This window comes from Blastocystis hominis, assembly GCF_000151665.1.
Source record: "Blastocystis hominis, Singapore isolate B (sub-type 7) whole genome shotgun sequence assembly, scaffold_4".
In the NCBI taxonomy this organism is placed as follows: Eukaryota; class Bigyra; order Opalinata; family Blastocystidae; genus Blastocystis; species Blastocystis hominis.
Window position 1 is genome coordinate 403383 of NW_013171849.1, and position 20307 is coordinate 423689.

The following is a 20307-nucleotide window of genomic DNA, read 5'->3' on the forward strand; positions in this document are numbered from 1 at the left end:
ACGGCGATCAACCCGAATATCAATGACAACCGATGTCTGCAACGGTGTCTCATTCTGGCAAGTGAAGGCGGACACAAGATTATTGCAAATCGGAAGATAGGTGATGCAACCGTGTACAACAAGTGGTGGAAACAACCCGACAAGAACAAGGTGTTCGGAGTGACCATTCACGAGGTGGAGGAGGCGATGAACATTCGCGACAATGCACCTTTTAACGCGAGTGAAGAGAAATTCGCCGCATTGAAGGTATTGTTGAAAGTCTCTCTCAACGTATTCGAGGTCACACTCTTGCCTGGATACACCGATAAGACGAAGGAGCAATTCGATTTATTCACATGCGATGTCGTGTACAAAAGCAAGGAGAAAGCATGTCCTCCTCTCTCCCTCTGCATCTTAAACGATCTAAATCTACCCGAGGGCACTCCCAAGCATTTCTTGTACATCAAGGACTTGAGCGATTTCAAGCATCGCATCTTTCGTCAGAGTGATGCAAAGAATAGACATCTCGCAAGAAACGTGAAGTGCAGGTTCTGTGACGACTTCTTCGGATTTCGCAAAGCCATTCATGATCACGAAGTACAAGCACATCGTGAACTCGTTTATGAGAACGATCAGTACGAGTTGTCGAACGAGGAGACTCGGTTGCGATTCACAAACCAGAGATACGAAATGCCAGCACCGGTCGTTGTGTACGCCGACTTCGAGTCAGCCATTGATGACAAGAACAGACACAAGCCAATCATGTTGTCCTGCTTGGCCGTGTCACGCATTCCAGCCATTGATACGCAGCTTCGAGTCTTCCATGCACCACACGAGAGCGAAGAAGATCTTCGTCCTTTCATGGACTATCTCGTGCAATTGCAAGGGAGTGTGAAAACATATCTCTTCGATGAGATGCCACTGGAGAGCACATCGAAGGTCGAGAAGGACTTTCGTTCAACAACCGTGTGTCCCTTCTGCCACAAGAAACTAGAGGACGACAAAGTTAGACATCATGCACATGTGGCAGGTGAATACACGATAGGGAAGGGAGAAGTACGCCACTTCGAAGCTTGGCAATACATCTGCACCTGTTGCACCAAGTGTAATCTCCAACTCTCGTTCAACAAGAAGAACTATCGATTGCCAGTTTACTTCCACAATGGATCTCACTATGATTTCACATTCATCATGAAGCTCATCGCGACGATGCCTGGCGGGAATCTCGAAGTCATTCCAACCACTGAAGACAAGGAGATGCAGATTGAGTACAATGGCATTCAATTCAAGGACTCGTTGAAACTCATCAGCAGTCCACTGCGTTCCATCGTGGCACAGACACTCGGAGGGAACCTCAATTTGTATGTGCACACCAAACAACAACTACGCAAGTACTGTGAGTCTCGAGGCAAGCAATGGAGTGACGAATACATCGATTTGTTGACACGGAAAGAACCCATGTTCTACAGCCTCATCAATCGTACGAGACTATGAACAATACCGTCATTCCTTCTCGTGAACAATGCATTGATGATATGAAGGGTGAGATGATGCCCCAAGACGAGTATGATCACATGGTGAAGCTGTGGAAGACCTTCGATATCAAGACATGGGGTGAATACTACAAATTGTACAATGTACTCGATGTGACTCTCATGGCTGATGCATTCGAGCATTTTCGCGTTACCACACTGAATGCATTCGGTGTTGATCCAATGCATTACATCACAGCACCGCAAATGGCATATTCGCTCTTCTTGAAGGTCACAATGGAGGGCGATCATAGTGAGAGTAGCCTCATGACCCTCGCAAGGAAATGGGCTCAGTACATCATGCGCATTAGCGCGAATGAGGGTCTTAGCGAGAAACAGCTCGTGAAAGTGTTCTTGAATCGCATGGGTGAATTCTATGAGAGCAAGGGCATTCGATTGATGGAGACAAATGAGATCGATGACTTCATGCGATTGTTGAAGAACCTGCGAGGAGGCATCACACAGATCGTGAAATGACATGCCAAGGTCAACATTGACAACAAGGAGCAAGCAACGTCGTCCCAAGGCATCTACTACCTGGACGCCAACAACCTGTATGGTAAAGCAATGCATCGAATGATGCCTTATGAGTTGGTGTGTATACCTGAGCGACGAGAAGTGATGGAGAAGATCAATCGTGATCCGAATGGGTGGGTGCAATCACTCAAGACGTTCGGCAAGTATGGATTCTTCATTGAGTGTGATATCGAAGCACCCACAGAACTCCACGACAAGTTCAATGATCTGCCATTCTTCCCCGTACAGAAGGCGGGCATGTATTCTGATGAAATCAAGAAGTACGCTGAGAAGAACGACATTGTGGACAAAGTGAAAGAGGTGAATACACCGAAGCTCATCTGCGATCTTGTACCTCGTCAAAAGTATCTCGTGCATTATTCACTGTTGCAACTGGATGCATTCAACAGGGATATCGTGTCACGCACATTCACCACATCATTCGATTCAAGCAGGTACCATTCATCTTCGAGTATGTGAACATGCTGAGTGAGAAACGAGCGAAGTCTAAGACCACTGTGGAGAAGAACCTGTACAAGCTGTTAGCAAACTCGACCTATGGCAAATTCGTGGAGACTGGGCTGAAACGAATGAAAGTGAAGTTCGCTTACACATGGAATGAACGTGAAGCCATCATTCAGAAGCATGGGTACGACATGATCGCTGGGACTACCATGTATTCCGAGAATCTCATCGGTATTAAGTTGAACACACCGGTGCGCAGGGTGGAGAAGCCATTCTTCATTGGGTTTGCCATTCTCGACATGTCCAAGCACATCATCTACGATTTCTACTACAATGTGCTCAAGACGACATTCGACACCGTGGAGCTGTTGGGACAGGACACGGATTCACTCATCGTGCAGTTGCACGATCGCGCTAACATCGTTCACAAGATGTACGATATGTACAAGTCATTTGACTTCTCGGAACTGGATAACACGAGCTACTTCTATGGAGAACTCGTGAACTATTACAAGCATGAAGTGGACAAGAGCAAGTTCCCTTCATTAGACTCGTTCCTCAATATCAACAAGAAGTTGCCTGGACCCATCTTCAAGGACGAGCACAACGGACATCGCATCACAGAGTTCGTGGGACTGAGACCGAAGATGTACTGTTTGGTTGATGAGAAGCATGTGATACACAACGCAGCAAAGGGAGTTCCTCGCAATGTGGTGATCGATGGTGAGAGGATGAGTGTGAAGAACATCGACTTGTACAAGTGTGTCCTTGAGGCAGAGAAGAAGGAAGATGCAGTGATCGAAGGCAGCTTCAAACGCATCAACAACCAAGGATTCGATATCAGCACGAAGGAGCAAACCAAGACACAAATGACGTGCACGGATAACAAGCGATGGATCTTGGACGACAACATGCACACACTAGCATTCGGACATTACCGATTGAAGGACATGCAAATGAAAAGTCGTTTTTACTTTGTTTTTTTAACAAAGAGTATATAAAAGGCTAACAATAACCACATTGGCAGAAAAATGGCCGAGAAGGTTTCCGCGCTTTATGCGCCATGGTACTCGAGGTAGACAAGCATCAATGGTGGTCAGGCAGAAAAAGGAGGCCAGGTAGAAAAAAGGCAGAAATTGGCCGAAAAGGTTTTCGCGCTTTTCACGTCAATTACTAACTACTTATACGGTCATTCTTTTGGTAATAGTCTATTTGGGGCATGTTGAATACAAACAAATAACTATAACAACAAGTATCGATTATTAACAACGACATAATTTACATAATTTACATAATATTTCATACGTACACAAGGGGATAAAAAGTATGCAAAATACCATAATAGAATACCAAAAAATAGTGTAAAGACAACTAATTGTTAACTTAATATCCTTGCTATAATTATGCAGTAATACCTGGTATATAATATAAAGTGTACCCGATATTAGACCTATGGTAATCATTATTACTACATAGTAATATTTGAAGCAGCTAGACGTGTATGCACATTTTCCTCCCCACTCTTCCTCTATTGACTCCTCTAAATCACTCTCATCCTCTATTGACTCCTCTAAATCACTCTTAGTCTGACTTTCCGTTAGATAGATTGGATCATATTCAAAGTCTGATTCTTTTCTATACCTTCCATAATATACTTCTTGTCCGTTTTTAAACACTTTCATAATAGGACCATTGAATTTCTTTAGTAACTCTGTTTCATAACCATGTTCCCATCTGCTGATCTTTCTAATTTCACCATCACAATAGAAATAACATATTCCATGGTTTAAGCCATTATCATCTGTTTGAAATAGTGATACCATTTTACCTTTTTCATCTTTCTCATCCCAGTAGTTTGAACCATCCGACCTCAGCTTGATATTGGGTGCTCGGCGACCATTCTTAAAAAATCCTTCATAAATCGGACTTCCATTTTTATTATATTCCACTCCTGGACCGTGTCGATAACCCTTATACAAGATTCCAGAGAAATAGATCTCTCCAGATCTATAATATATTGTACATTTACCATTAGCAACACCTTCCTGATAAGTCAAACTTGCTACAACATGATTGTCATAGTCATAAAGAAACGCCTCTCCATGTAATCTACCATTCTTTTGACTTGCTTTTAGAGTATAGCCTTGATGAGGGCTACCGATAAGACAAATGGCCTGACCCTTATCCATATTCATATTAATGATAGGAAATTCGCTTGAAATGCAGTTTTTCCAAATATCAGTGTTTTCCTCATTGGAATCAATAGTAACACTTATTATAGGTGTATTGCTATCATGAGTAGTATATGGATCGGTATATAGTTCCATATTATATAATTATTTTTAAGTAGAATAAAGTAGAATAGCCAAAAAGAAAACGAATCTATAGAAAATGATTCTAAATTCTTGAGAATAATTGGAATTCCCCAAATTGTTCCTATTTCGTAGAATCCAATCCATTTTACTACTACTACACTACGATAACTATTATCAGTAATGATTCATATCCATTATTATCCTCCACCTCCATGACCAAAAAGCGTTTGAAACAAATCGAAGCAAATCAAAACAAAATAAACTTAAATCACTCTCACAGTTGCGTTTCCATCATCATACGCCCAGTGTCCTCCCTTTCGGTATCGCAGAACCGCACTATATCCCTTCTGCTCCAAGCTGTGAGGAACAATCTACACTCAATCTTCTCCATCGTTCCTACTCCCAAGTCCTTGAACGTAATGCATTCCGTATGCGGGTCCAGAATATTATCCGTCACACGCAGCTCCACTTCGCTTCTCGACAGATACGGCTTCGGACCCAACTCCAACAGGAACGCGAACCAACGAGCCAGTGTTGTGGGCGTGCGAGGCAGCTTCGTCGAACTCACTATTGTTTTCTGGAACCACGCCACCAGATCTGCCCACGAGATCACTTCCGGTCCCGCCAACTCCATCGTCTTTCCCGCGAAAGCGTCCGGAGTCATGCAGTACTTGCGAATCGCCGTGGCCACATCGCCCATCCACACAGGCTGCTTCAGAGCGCTTCCGCCATTGATATTGATCAGCCACGGATAGATGTGCAGCTGACTACCGATCCTACCAATAAGCTCTTCCCCGCGGTTCTACCAGGTCAGCAGGCGGTCATCTTCGCCGAACATGTCCGCAGGACGAACGATGCAGGCGCTGGGCATGACTTCGCGGAGCACTTCCTCGCCCTTGGCCTACATCATGGAAGGAAAAAGCCGAGCCCACCTTCGTGCGAGCCCACTCCGAACGATGCTTGAGGTTCTGCTGCAGAGCCGACACGTGGAGAAGATTCGTTTTGCCCATCTCGTTGCAGATCTTCGCGAGACGCTCGGGGAAGTAGATGTTGACGTCTTGGAATCTGGAGAGGAAGAGGAAGAGACAAATGAATACGTGTAGTTCTTTCGAAGATACAGATTCTTGGTCTCGTAGTACTTTCCAACCAGATTGATCACGATATCCGAGTTGCCAATGCAGTCACGGATCGACTTCTCGTCGAGAGGATGGAAAGGAATCGGATTCACTTTACCAACATCTCCAGACTGTTTCAGATGACGAACTTCATCGCCTTCGCCACGGTACGGAATCATGCAGGTCACTCCGCGAGAAGCTGTGGCTCAAATCCAACCAAAAAGCAAAAACCCAATTCATATACAACACTTCTACCCAAATTACCCGTAGAGGCACCAAAGATAGTGACCTTCAAAGGGCACTGAGACATGCGGCCGCCCAGTCCCACAGTTCCAGGAATCATATCAGAAGTGATAGAGCGCTACAGGAGATTGCTTCTAACTAGAAAATACACTGAGGACGCGTAGAGAATTCTTCATAACCAACGTTCTGAGCATTTGCGTATTCGATAGTTTTCTACAGGATGATACTGCAGCATGCAAATCCACACCTGAAGACAAAATATGAACACAATCAGAATTGATTTCTATGATTTCAAGAGAGAAATAGATCCACGATAAAATGTGCTTGTGAAAAATACATACTACTATTTATACTAAATCGATCACACATATTCCGGAGTGGTCTTAGATTATGCTAAGCACGATGATTTTGGTAAAGTTTTTATACAATAATATTCAACTATGGAGTGATATAGAGTCAACGGACTCTCTATTCTGTTGCTAATTGTATCTCCATTCAGTGAATTGGCTTTTTACAGCAGTCTCATGTGAGGAATAAATATAAAGCCAAACAAATTTCCATTGCAATATTATCAGTCGTCATTCTTTTGTTTTTTAATGTATATTGTAATATCAATTTTGTACTTTGTACTAGCTTCAGCGACATCGTTTCATTGCGATAATAATGTCTACTCTGGAGACCTTTTTTCAAGTTCTCCGTTCCTGTTGTCAGAAGGTCAGGTATCTGGATTCCATGGCAACTGTGGATCGTACGAATCAGAATGTATTCGTGATGCTTCTGGACGTTTTGTAAAGACTCTTGTGGTATTCAATGGAACAGAGAGCGGCAATCCTTACAGTACCACAATGACTACAACGACCTATGTGGATTCTGAGTGTCAAGCTATTTCGGAAGTCACTTTGATGGAAAGATTCGTTATCACAACGTTGCGTGACCATCGGAAATACCATTTGGAGCCTATGGAATCCACAGTTGTATTCCATTCTCAAGACTTGTTAGATGCTGTTTGCTCTGGATATCAATTATCAAAGGGGAGAGAATTCTACACATCCGAAGTACCGTGCTTACATAAATACCGGAGTAGCTCAAAGAATGTGCTAACAACGTTCCAGCAGTACTACTTGGATATCTTCGATTTGGAGTCGAATGTGTGGACAGAATATTATCCGGTGAGCACATCCGGATGTATTAAGGACGACGAAACTTTCTGTGGAACGTACCGCCGTTGTCAATTTGATCAAGACCACTCTTTCTTGCTCACAACAAAGATCACTGGTGACTTTGGTCACTATCCCGTAGATATCCGATTTGACAAAGACGAGCATTTTGGAGGGTACTGTAACGACTCGCAGATTATGCGTGGATATGCCTTCAACGTTACTCCTACGAATGGTCAGAACAACTTCCGTTACCAGCTGCATCACATTTATCTGAAACTCTCAGGTACTTGGTGGCAGAGCTTCTGGAATTGCACGAATTTCGAGACTGGCAAAGTGTATGATGTGATGGATGTGAATTGTACTACGATCGCCACTGGAGAGCCTGCATTTGATTCACTCCGTGAGAGGATCGGCCAGAAGGGAAATATCTACTTGGAATACAAGAACAACACGTTGACGCATAACTGGGATGGTACAAAAGCTATAATGGATTTGATGAACTATGATGGCTGTACATTTTCGTGTGTTTGTTTTCTCAACTTCGCTACATGTTGTGAATACCGTTAGGCAGGACGAACATGGTAGTTGTAAAATGTTACGTGGAATTCTCTTCTCCCCTGAATTCGGGACGCATATAGCAATGAGTCATTATTTTATATACAGACTCGGTAAAAGATTGAGATCGGGTGATGAAGCTTTTTTCCTCGATTTATTACAACAATTGGAATCAGTATCAAATAAGTAATAAAAACTAATTGTTGCGTAAAGTAAGATAGATTGTTGGATGATTACTGTTATTTTTGTATATTTACTATTGACGATTGGTTCTCTATGCACAGTTCATTGATTCCATCCAATAACTAATAGATTGCCCAAAAATCTATCAACCGAACCGTATCTATTTCGTGGAACGTATCGGATCTACTAGATACAGAAAAATCTTTAATTGTGGATTATGTATCTCCTTTTTACTATTACTTTAAGTACCATCAAATCCAAATAATGATTATTAGTCTCGATTGCGCTTAGCGAAATACATTGCGATTTAGGGCAAACTTATGTAAAATTCGTGATGAAGTCCGGTATGTCAGGAACAAATCATGAGTTGTTTAAGGTTTATTCCGGTTCGACTCTTCTCTATACTGGTTCAGGCTTTGCTGATGGGGAAATCCATATTATCGAGCAGTGCTTGACGTCTACAACAAACAATCAGTATTATTTGGAGTGTCTTGATTCACTTGGTAATGCTTGGTCTCTTGACTCCTATCTAACTATATTTGGTAAGCATGGCAATGCTGTTTTCAAAAGTGTATCAACGAATATGAATAGAAAAACCCATGCTGTTTCTCTATATTATGGTATCGAACAAGATGCAACTTGGAAAATGACTTCTGGATCTATTACAAATGGATGGACTGATTATTCGTTCTCGGATAGTACTTGGTCCGAAGGTACTCTAGGCTCTGATACTCTTTCTTCTATGTCTGTGTCTGGTACTCAGTATTTCCGTAAACAGTTCGTGGGTCTTTCTGATATGGCTGCTTATGATGTGCGGCTGCTCTATAAAGCTGGAGTGATTGCCTATATCAATGGAGTTGAGGTCTATCGTGACAATATGCCTGCTGGAATGATCACTTCCTCTACTGCTGCGACTGGAGAATACCCTGAGCTTGCTTATCGTGGATTCATCCGACCTGGTTCTGAAGTGGCTTCACAACAATCGATTCTGGCTGTTGAGATTCATTTCTTCACTCCTCAAACCACTGTCGATTTCAATGCATATCTTGCTATCTTGGCTTCTTCTACTAATAGAGACAACTGCCTTATCAATGCTGACTCATCAAGAATCCAATCCTCCGTTGATGGGCATTTGAGAGGGGTCATGAACAAAATCAGTGTGAAGAGTGTTCCGTCAGATTTGGAATACGAGTCGTCGTTATATCGATTAGTTATGGGAATAAATGTTCATATTCCAGCTCCAACTTACAAAAACACGATTGATATGTTTTTCATGGGGGAAGGTTCTTACCTTCCTGCTGGATTGTCTTTGAATTACAAAACTGGAGAAATTACGGGCGTTCCCACCGAGATGAGCAGTCTGAAATCTTACACGATTTATGGAAAGAACCAGGATGGAGTAGCCATGACCACGATCACTATTTCAGTCGAACAAGCAAGATGTATGGCTGAGGGATTATTCCCTACGTCAGAAGTTGGTGCGTCTTATTTGATGACTAATTGCTCATTAAAAGGAGACTGTGAAGGTGAGATACGTAGAGTCTGTGTGCTTGGTGAGAGTAATGGAGTATGGCAGATTGTTGGAGAGTGTAAACCAATATCTAGAGAATCTGGTGAAATGCAATCATCAACTACTATAATAATAATTATTGCGTGCATTGTTGTCTTTCTAATAGTGTTATGTATATGTATCATTGCGTGCTACAAGCACAAGAAAAATGCTAGAGGATCAGAAACGAATTCTACAAAACAACTTCCAATAAAAAATAAGGATAATCCTGTTTAAAGTAGATTTAGAAAAGAAGAATAGCAAGTGATAACAATAGATATGCCAAAAAGAATAATGAAGGAAATATTATATTATATATTTTTATAACTGTAGTTTTCAAATAAAAGCATATCTTTGTTTAACAATCTGATTGTAGTTTTGTGCATATGCAATATACTCGATGATCTCTTAAGAAAACGAAAATATGTATCGGCATCAATGCAAAGCATAAAGTTGAAAATGTGAATAGACCTGATAATTCGAAAATGGACATCATTATTAGTACCAAATTCGATTCCATTCAAATTCATGTAATTCGAACTCGTTATATTCTGACTAAAAATGAATTCCATTACCTACTACCATTTTATTGTTTTGAAAATTCACAGGGTCAATTGATATTAATAATGAATTGATAATAAAGGTCAAATTATGCCCATTCTTCACTCCTACAGAGTTTCATCAATTACTGTATGCACTAACTATAGTACTCATTCAAAACACAATTCTAACAAAAATCAAAGTTTAATTCGCAATTACATTCACACATATCTATCTTTTCCAATGAAAAACACGAATTGACCTTAAAACGAATAGGTAGTGGATTCCAATGCATTTATTCAAGTACTCAATTCAATGGCTCATGAACTTCTCTATTGCCAAGCAAATCACATTTCTAATTAGAACAGTAAAACTTAATAATATCAACTAAGCTTTTTTATTTCTCATGAATATTTAGGTTTTATTCTAAACAACAGCGACACAAAGGATTGAAACATGCTGGCATAACCAATCTAAATAATGATGATAGAGAAGAGTCATTCCATGATCGGATCCCACATCACTCAACATAGAATAATGATGGTAAATGAACTAAAACAAACAAGCCAGCATTGAATATAATCGGTAATGAAATGCATTGGAATGAAGTGTGTTGATTCAATGCTGGTATCACTGCTTGATTTGAACAAGATCAGCGAGAATCGAAGAAACATCTGTAAATGATATCAAATCAATCAAACTATACTCGAAATTGATTTCGATCGAACTCTCTCGAATGAGCCATATAGTTTGACATTTTGAAGATTTGGAATATCTAAATACAATCAATATTCAATATTCAGAAATACTTTCCAATGTCACTATACGAAGATTAAAGAAACTCCATTTTACAGAAGTTATTGATGTTAGATTTGGAAGATCTACAAAACAAATCATAACCAATCAATTCATTATTACTTCGAAGTGTCAATGAACATGATTCATCATTTCTACTTAAAAGTGTACGATCACCGAGTTGAATGGATTGTAATGATGGAAGATCTACATCAATCATTTCATTCCAATTCATTCAATACTCTCCATTATTGTTGATAGGGATTCATAGAATGCAGCATCGCCTAATGTAATGGATTGTAGATTCGGAAGATCTATGCATCATTCAAATATTCAATATCAGTTCAATACCTCGAATCACAAACGAATTGAAATAGAAATTGCATGAACCACTTCCAATTGCACCAATTTGAATGGATTGTAATTGTGGTAGATTCTTCACCTCAAAGACTCCAGCAAAATCACTGAAACTCCTATCTCCAATTTGAATGGATTCCAATGATTCACAATTCAAAATGTGGAATGATTTCGATTTATCATCTCCAACAGCATTCTTTCTCTCAGTAAAACTATTCATTTGAATGTGGAGATATTGCAGATTTGAATTGTTTTGAGCATTGAATGTTTTAACATACATAAAGTCTTCATCTCCTATCCATAGATATATTAAATCAGAGAATCGGGATGTTGAGAATTCCACAATAGCTGGATCATTACAAGCGTTATCCATTACATGAACCATATTCACAGTATCTGGCAATGCATTGAATTCCTCACAGCTCGTTACCTCAGTGAATGAAATAAATCCATAAGAATGGTGGAAGTACAGGCTATTGGATGACGATCCTTGCAGCGTGACTTTTTCGCTCACTCCAAATGCACTTTGAATCGTAAAATAGGAATCGTCGTTCCAGCCACCTGTAGCTCCTCTCAATTCGATGATTAATAATTGAGGTTTCATGCAATCAGTCAGGATGTCAGTAGTATTTCCGATGTAAGTAACGTTTAAGAATTCAACACTTCCGGTACCATAATAGAATGTCAAGGTTTCGGAAGATAAGGGATTTGCTCCATATTCTCTGACAATTCTGTAAGCAACGAGTCCTTCAGGGCAAGATGGCAAGGGAATTTCAGTAGTGGGAGCTTCAGTAGTGGTCGGAGCTTCAGTAGTTGGAGTCACAGTAGTGGTCGGAGCTTCAGTGGTGGGAGCTTCAGTGGTGGGAGCCTCCGTAGTTGGAGGAAGTGTCGTGGGATCTTCAGTAGTGGGAGTAACAGTAGTTGGAGCTTCAGTTGTAGGAGGAAGTGTAGTCAAATCATTTCTCTCAATAACAACTTCTCCCACATGTCCTTCAGTACTCTCGATTGTCGCTTTCATCATAGTCACCACTTCCTCAGAAACTTCACTGCTGTATTCAATCTTATTCACATTCTTCAATCCATTTGGTCCAACTTCAAATCGAACATTCTCTCCAATAGCATCGATTTGAATCACTTCAATACTTTCCAGACATCCTTCTCCTACTATAAAAGTCTTCAAGTTGGGGCAATTGAGTACCAATCTTCCAAGAGCATCCGCTAATCTTCGAGTCGATCCAGAACCTGATCCACTTCCTGCGCCAAACACTAGCTCTTCTACTAATGGAGCAGTGATCTCCAAATACTCAATACTCAATACTGCATAATCTTCGAAAATCAGCGACTTCAATTTGGGGAATCGATCGATCACCAAACTATTGAAGCCGTTCAGGGATCCTTCACTGAATGTTATTTTCGTTGCCCAAGATGGAATTATATCCAGTTTCACCTGAACATTGTCTACGATGTATTCTGTAGAAATAGATTCAGGAACAAGCGAGATCGCATATCCAGCAATTCCAGCATAGTTTGCATTCGTGTCAATGTTTGTCACAGGAAGATTCAGTACGATGTGCTCACAAGGAACCACATTCAAACCCACCGTCCACTTGTCCTCGTCATATCCTTCCAAGATGCCATACACAGAGGGCTCGTCCGTCGATCCTCTGTAAATAGCATCGCCGATCACATTGTTCACAGTTTGAAGACGGAGCAGATCGAGAGCCATTAGCACAATCACAGGGTTTCCTTCATTGGCAAAGTTCTTCAGTCCACTCTCATTCGGAGCATCATTTCGGATAACCTCGAACTTGTAGTTGTTGGTAGTAGCAGAACAGAGTTCATCCTCACCCAAAGAAGAAGCCACGCGCTCTGTCATTAAACCGTTCTCAGCAATGAATGATATGATATCCGAAGTCTTGATCTCGTTAGGCTGGGATTCACTGAACTCTGGAAGGCACTTCAGAACATACTTCAGAGATAACCTTTCTTCATATCCTGCTTTCGAAAAAGCATATTCTGCAGCATGAACAATGGCACTTGCCCACGAAGTGGAAGTGGAGGTGGAGGTAGAATAGCTTTCAAATCCAGGACACAAGTCAGAAGCAACATAATCACCTCTCCAAGTAGGCTTAGTAATTGTATCAGGCAAATAATAAGATCCCATATGCGAATACTTCTCTCCAATATCCATCATAACTACCAAGTCGTCATCACTGAAGTCGGATAGAATGGAGAAATCCATGGGATAATCTCTGTAAGTAGCCTTGGTCTTAATCTCAATACAGGATTTTTCGAAAGATGCAAAATGCTTCCTATGATTTAGGATAAATAATCAGTGTGGTACGTCTTGTATTCATCACAGTCAGTTCCGCACTTCGACAGATAATATTTCAGATACTCGTCATAGCCAGAATCGTCGCATGAGTAGCTCGGAGCAGCGTAGATCAGTTGCAAGAGGAACAGAATCAGGGAGATAACACTCATCATTAGTAATTATTAATAATTTGTGGTTAAATATAACGAAACTAGTAACTAAAAAGTCAAGCTATAATTACAAAAATGACGCATTCTTCTTATCTAATTGGTTATATTCAAATAGATGAATTAGCATTATTAGCGACGCATAAATCTATACTTATATGTTTTTATTTCTTTCTTCTAGTAAAAGTTGATTCAAAGGTAGTTTTGTGATTTTCCCAAATACTTCCAATTATCACTTTTGATCGCAGGGTGGACTTGGCCAAACATATAACTATTAAACTAACTATTCCTGGCCAACACAGGCTAATCGTGCTTCTATGCATGATTCTGTTAGTTTTCCATATTTACCACAACACACTCTATCCAATTATGTGCAATGTGAATACTAGTATATCACAACGATAATAGTTTCATCATCCCATTTCAATACTCTATATATTTGTTATGTTTCAAATATGTATAAGTTAACATAATGTTAATATCGTTATAACCCAAATTGGTCCAAGACTATCAGCAAACCTTCAAATACTCTGTTTTGATTCTCTCAACCCAGAAAACCAACTCAAAGGACTATTTATGGTATCTTGATGATGTTTAAGCAGTTATTGTCTTATTAATACTAAACTTCGGAACTTGAAATGCAAAATAGTATTTCATTCTTAAAGAATGGTCTTAATATGTTGGTTATAGCATAAGTCAGTAAGTTCCATATTAAACACTTTTTTGTGCTATGAAAAGCACAAGCAATCATTACCATAATATCATTTCACCTAGCTATTCATTGGAACTTATCTTTTGCTGTTGCTTGCTACTATTGGCTTATTCCTCATTTACTGGTTCATAATGATTCTATTTTGCAGTTCCTGAACTCATTACTCCTTTTTCACAAAGTCATCATTTCCTTCAACTTTCATGCGATACACAGCAGTATCAACATTTGACAAAGCACCAACAGTGTATGCTTCGTGAGAGTAGCTTCCTCAAGCAAATCTGACTCTTGACAACAACTAGCAAACAAACACACTAATTATGCATATTTAACCTTCTGAGCCTCGATACAATCGATATACTTTTGCATAGCTTCCTCCTTCGACATGCCTACAAACTCACCGAATCAAACAACAATTCTACCCTTCAAGGCATTCCAGGCATTCCACTTCGCTCTCTCCTATCCATCACTACAAGAAAATCCAACATACAGTCAACGAGAAGATTCCAGGGGCAGGAATGTTGCAATCTCCAATAGTGGCTTGCTTGAATAGAGAGTATCCAGCGAGCTTGTCCTCATTTGACACAGTTTTGGCAGGATGCCACGAACGAACAAACTCAGCGGTTTCGTTAAATTTCTTCTACGAGCTCACTCCGATCTTCAACAAAATACCTCTAATTCAGACATTGGATTCTAGTAGACAGGAAAATAATAATGACAATCAGGTTTTCAACAAACACACAAAGGTTCATACCCCTACTAGTACAATAAAAAGACAAACGCATTCGAAGAAGTCAAACCTTCCGTTTATGCTTCTTCTGCTTCAGCTCCTTCTCCTTTAGCTTCACACTTTCCAAATGCGCTTTCAGTGCTTGCAAGTTCTCCGTATTCATTTTCAAGTAATACGCATCTTCCTCCACCACACGACTTCGTTTCCCATTCCCCTCTCTCGCAATCTTCTCCTCTCTCCCCACAACGCTCCGCTTTCGATTCACAATCCGCGCTTTCGGCGTCGAAATCCGCTTTCCCTCCTCCAAACCCGGCGCACTCCCATTCAATCCATTCATCGCATTCATCGAGTTCATCGAGTTCATTGCATTCATTGAACTCATCGAACCCATCGAAGTCATCGGGAGCTTCGAAGCTCGCTCGGGGGGCGCGAAGTTTTCGATCACTTCCGACCAAGGAATACTGCAATCAAGCAAATTCGAATCGATTACGGCCGAGAATACACGTACAGATCGTTGTCGAAGCTGCTCAGCGGCTTGCTCACTAGCAATTCTACGCGTTCCAACAAACCCAAACGTCTACGCGATAGCTCGCTCGTGTCTTTTTCGCGCTGTCGAGGCACGCGTCGAATCGAATTCTCGCGCTTTTGAACTTCTTTGGAGCTGAAAGCGCCTTCTATCCAAAAATTGCAAGCCAATCAACCCACGCAGAATCACGCCGAATCGCTTTAAAAACTCCGCCCACAGCTTTCGTTCTTTTCCGCACAGCTTCTCCGCTTCTCTGCGAGCTCGAACTGCCTCCGCTTGCCACTTCCAAAACTCTCCAGAAGCCACAAATTCGAGCTGCGGCGTGTTTTCGCTCAGACCGACGCGCGAAACGGAGGATTTTCGCGATGAATCGAATGGTGAAAAAGAGACAGCCGATCCGATTCCAAGAGAAGAAGATGAAGAAGATGAAGAAGAAGCGGAGCAAATCGCTGCGATTCTACGAGACTCAATGAAAACGAAGAGAACAAACAGAAGACTTTGCGATGAAGAATCGAGTTCATCGAGCTGCTGCATTGTTAAGGAAGGCGAAACGAGAAGAGTCGAGAGAAACGCAGGGAAGACAAAGCGCGTCTTGCATGAAAAGGAGAAACAAGGAACTACTTTCGATCGATTCATCGATGAAACGCCCATAAGTGGAATGGATTCGAGAAGACTCGCGGTGAATTGAACGATCGACGCGGAAGTCGACGTCCACTCCGCGCTCTTCTTTCCAATCCACGCATTCAGAAGCTTCTTCGTTCCTTCGGGAAGCGACCGCAGATCGATTCCTGCTTGAGAAGCCGCTGGATTTTCTTCTTTGATGCGAAGAAGCGGGTCGTGGAGAGCGAAATTCGAAGGGTTGACGGAGGGATTTCGCGAAGAAAAGTCGGTCTGCGAACAAGGAAGGAAGACAAAAGAGGGAAGCGAAACTGGAGAAACTGGAGAAACTGGAGAAACTGGAAGAGAGAAAGGGGAATTGGATGTGGAATTGGCCGAAAAAGGCGTGAGAATGCCGAGGAAAAGCAGAACTCTGCAGACGGTCGGCAAGAGAAACCGAGCCAAAACCTGCGGCAAACTCAGCTGCGGACATTCCTTCGATAAATACATTTCAGTGCAGTGGATCAACTCTGATTCGGTGTGAACGCCTGCATCGAATCGCTGCTGTCTGCCCTACCCATTCGCGCTACGGTGATCATGGCTTCCACTACGCGCCGATACAGCAAAGGGGTAGCAACAGGCTTCTAGGGTTCACGCACACACACTCCTCTACGTAAGATTCCATGGAAATAGACTGGGTTTGCAGCGAAGGCAAGGCGTTCTGCGTCGAATTAGAACCATTGGACTTACCTCACCACAATCACTTTGGGAACGAGGAGTTAGAGACTCCGATTTGATCGCAAGTGGCGTTGCAGAGGCAGAGGACAATGGGGTGATCCTGGCCACGGAGGGAGAATAGATAGACATATTGGGTGTTGTATCATTTACACTCAGATCCGACATAAGGGGCGAAGATGCCACACGAACACTCTTCTGTTTTGTCTCGGACCTCGAACGAGAGCTTTTACGTTGATCTCGAGAAGGATTGACCAAGGACTGAATTACAGACAAAAAGGAAGAACCCGAAATTGAGTCCGAATACGACTGGCGCTTCACAATTTCACTCTGGATTTCACGTAGCAGACACTTCAGAGATTCATACCGACTGGTAAGCTAGAAAATATGAGAATCAGACAAGCAGCAAAAAGCAGTCAAATTACCTGTTGTGGATCCACCTTGTCTACCCAACTGGCAGCATCGTCTATTCCTATTTCAATGTTCTGATCACTCCCATTCTTCGTAGTTTCATGCTTTACAGGATTCATTGAAAGGAAAGATCCGAAATCAGCAACCTATGAGATTGGAACTCAGTATTACAAAAAGCCGCGATTATACTTGCTAAAAGACTCAAGTAGGTACAAGCCCTGTGTGAACCCATGTCCCAATAGTTGTTTGACAAAAGTAGCCACTATTTTCGATTTGAGAGGCAGTTTCATTTGAACTCAAAGATCGATTTCCTTGCTTAGAATTGAGTATTTTGTATCACTGTCGACCCAATGGGCAAGAGAGGGAAATTGGATTGGGATCAAGCGATGTTGGAATCGGGTCATCGACAAACCGAAAGCAGGAATAAGAAATGGGCCTCTCGTTTGCGTACGAGTACAAAGAACAAAAATACAATTGATAGTATCACTCGTGAACAAGTAAAGGGTTTCAAATTCGTGATAGTTGAAGATTTTAAATGAACGCTTGGATGCATTCGAACGAGATAACATAGAAACCTTCAATGAGTCTGACCTTTACGATGAGGATGAAGACGTTGCTGCAAAATTATACATTCATCCTTTAGTATCTTGTGGTTCAATCAAAAAGGAGGAAAGAAATCATTGTGATACTGTTGATTAGGGTAATGAAACAAATATCACGCCTTCAACAGCATGAAATTCCTTTATTTGACTGTTCTGTATGCCCTTATATACTTTGTTTTACTTGAACTTGTTAAGTCGCAGTTCCCATTTCCACTTATCACATTTCCAATTCTCTAATACTTTGCATTTCCCTCAATGAGACCGCCTCTTTAATACACAATCACCAAATAAAATCTATATATTATAACTTTATTATAAACTCTAGTATTTGGACTGTTTAATTTCATTTCCAAACAACCTATATGGCAACCACCAAGATAAGTCGCCTTCTAGCATTCACAGGACAAGGTTCGCAATGGATTGGTATGGGTCAGTCTCTGTTAAAGCAATTTCCACATACAAAACACATTTTGGAAGAGATTGACTCCACCTTGGGCTATTCGCTATCTAAAATAATGTTTTCAGGTCCAGAAGTACTGTGATAACCAGAAATGACATCATAGGACCAACTCCTCAACACTCGCAACACTCAACTAGGTATTTTGGCATTTGACGCTATGATTTTGGAAGCCTTGAAAGTTGGTATTTTGTACTTTCATTTATTTAGAGTTTGGATATCGATTTGACTCCAAAGGTGGTAGCCGGCCATTCTGTGGGTGAATTTGTGGCTTACTATGCTGCTTCATCCCTTTCACTGCATGATTGTGCGCTCATCCTCGTACCAAAATGGCAGACATATGATATAGAAAAAACGAGCCGACTTAACAATCTCTGCATGCCAAAACTTGGATTATGGAATGGCTGCCGTGCTTTTCACTCCTCTATCGACCATTCAAAAGGCAGTCGAGCAGCTCACCAGGCAACACACGGGTCTCTGCGAGGTCACCAATCTCAACGCTCCATCACAAACTGTAGTCAGCGGGGAACGTGCTCAGCTGCTGCGTTTACAGCCGGTTTTAAAGCAATTAGAGGGAGGAAAGAGAGCACGTGTCGTTTTGATGAATGTGAAATACCCATTTCACAGCAGTCTTTTAAAGAGCGCTTCCGATGAATTGGAAAGCTATGTGCGAACATTCGATGTGAAGGATCCGCTTTTCCCTGTTCTTTCGAATTTGGACGGGTCGCTAGTTTGACTTTGCGGTGAATTTGTGAGAAGTAGATGGATTCGAAGGATGCCATTTTGGAAAGGGTGGGAAAGCAGCTCTCATCGCCGGTGCTCTGGAATGAATGTGTAACGCAGGCCTTAAATTTCGGAATCAACGAATTCGTTGAAATCGGACCGAAGCCAGTTCTGAGTGCATTGCTCAAAAGTTCTTCCAAGTCCATTTCCGTCAAGTTTTTATTGTTCTTCTCACTGTAACCAGTAGAACGCTATGCAATGAAAAGGATTTGATGATGTTGTTATTTGTTTGTTCGTTACGCTAATATTTCATTGGATGCACATGTACATTGGTGCGTTTATCATCATCTTCGTGCATTTCTCATTGTAGTGGCTGCGCTTTAGTATGTTCGGAAAATTCAAGATTAAAGGAAGATCAGAGGTGTCTCCAAAACAGAAGCCAAGTGCAAAAAAGCAGGTAGTTCTATTTTTCTCTGCCGATGGTTAGAAGATTGTCGCATGGTCACTGCGCTACCCGGCTACCAAGTACGATAAGTACATGGAGGAGAACCGTGGGATTAATGAGAAAAAGCGAGGGAATGCTTGGTTTGAGCTAAGCGGAGGAAAAGATATGCGCGAAGAGTGTGGCAAAGACTATTACAAGAATATTGTGGCTGCGTCGAGTAAGGACACTACCAGTAAGGACGCAATCCAAATTGAAAAGGATATTCATAGGTGGGAGTAGTTTTTGTGCCTGAACGGTAGAACTTCGCTGAAAGGAAAGAAAGAGCTTTCTGAAAAGGAGATTAGTGACTTGAAGGAAGTGCTGAAGGCCGTGTCGTACGAACTTCGTCGTATTGGAATCATGCCGGTTGCTGAGTGTTAGTGGAGGGAGGCTATTGCCAATCAATGAACTTTATTGCTGCGCTACTGTTATCCTACATGGACAACGAACTCGCATTTTACACCCAAGTCTGCATTAACCGTATTCTCTTTCCGAACTATTTCACGGACGAACTTGTACGCTTCCTTCCTGAGTTTTTTCTTATTTCC

The 20307-nt window shown here is 41.5% G+C and overlaps 6 protein-coding genes; 2 read left to right on the forward strand and 4 right to left on the reverse strand.

Annotated features, from left to right (window-relative positions):
* Positions 1 to 5081: 5081 nt before the first annotated feature.
* GSBLH_T00003749001 (subunit NDUFA9) lies at positions 5082 to 6447 on the reverse strand (the record flags this gene model as incomplete). XM_013042537.1 has 7 exons in its annotated part: positions 6413 to 6447; positions 6315 to 6378; positions 6154 to 6283; positions 5905 to 6121; positions 5740 to 5872; positions 5614 to 5708; positions 5082 to 5583 (listed from the first exon to the last, which is right to left on the reverse strand). The coding sequence occupies exons 2-7, from the start codon at positions 6357 to 6359 to the stop codon at positions 5082 to 5084; spliced, it is 1122 nt and encodes a 373-aa protein (XP_012897991.1). The 5' UTR covers positions 6360 to 6378; positions 6413 to 6447.
* Positions 6448 to 6761: 314 nt separating this feature from the next.
* On the forward strand, positions 6762 to 7892 carry GSBLH_T00003750001 (uncharacterized protein; the record flags this gene model as incomplete). The annotated part of the gene is made up of 1 exon (XM_013042538.1): positions 6762 to 7892. One exon carries the CDS (start codon positions 6762 to 6764, stop codon positions 7890 to 7892), a length of 1131 nt encoding a protein of 376 aa, XP_012897992.1.
* Positions 7893 to 11272: 3380 nt separating this feature from the next.
* GSBLH_T00003751001 (uncharacterized protein) lies at positions 11273 to 12325 on the reverse strand (the record flags this gene model as incomplete). The annotated part of the gene is made up of 1 exon (XM_013042539.1): positions 11273 to 12325. One exon carries the CDS (start codon positions 12323 to 12325, stop codon positions 11273 to 11275), a length of 1053 nt encoding a protein of 350 aa, XP_012897993.1.
* A 2484-nt stretch (positions 12326 to 14809) lies between these two features.
* GSBLH_T00003752001 (uncharacterized protein) lies at positions 14810 to 15199 on the reverse strand. XM_013042540.1 has 4 exons: positions 15167 to 15199; positions 14985 to 15134; positions 14917 to 14953; positions 14810 to 14883 (listed from the first exon to the last, which is right to left on the reverse strand). Exons 1-4 carry the CDS (start codon positions 15179 to 15181, stop codon positions 14813 to 14815), a joined length of 273 nt encoding a protein of 90 aa, XP_012897994.1. The 5' UTR covers positions 15182 to 15199; the 3' UTR covers positions 14810 to 14812.
* Positions 15200 to 15288: 89 nt separating this feature from the next.
* GSBLH_T00003753001 (uncharacterized protein) lies at positions 15289 to 15561 on the reverse strand (the record flags this gene model as incomplete). Its single annotated transcript, XM_013042541.1, has 1 exon — positions 15289 to 15561. One exon carries the CDS (start codon positions 15559 to 15561, stop codon positions 15289 to 15291), a length of 273 nt encoding a protein of 90 aa, XP_012897995.1.
* Positions 15562 to 18952: 3391 nt separating this feature from the next.
* Positions 18953 to 19515, forward strand: GSBLH_T00006705001 (uncharacterized protein; the record flags this gene model as incomplete). The annotated part of the gene is made up of 2 exons (XM_013042542.1): positions 18953 to 19282; positions 19315 to 19515. 2 exons carry the CDS (start codon positions 18953 to 18955, stop codon positions 19513 to 19515), a joined length of 531 nt encoding a protein of 176 aa, XP_012897996.1.
* Between the last annotated feature and the right edge of the window lie 792 nt (positions 19516 to 20307).

Coding starts and splice junctions, on each gene's coding strand:
- GSBLH_T00003752001 (XM_013042540.1), bottom strand. Junction 14,954..14,984: donor CTGGAATCTTCTCGTTGACT/GTATGTTGGATT, acceptor AGTGATGGATAG/GAGAGAGCGAAGTGGAATGC. Junction 14,884..14,916: donor TGCCTGGAATGCCTTGAAGG/GTAGAATTGTTG, acceptor GTGAGTTTGTAG/GCATGTCGAAGGAGGAAGCT.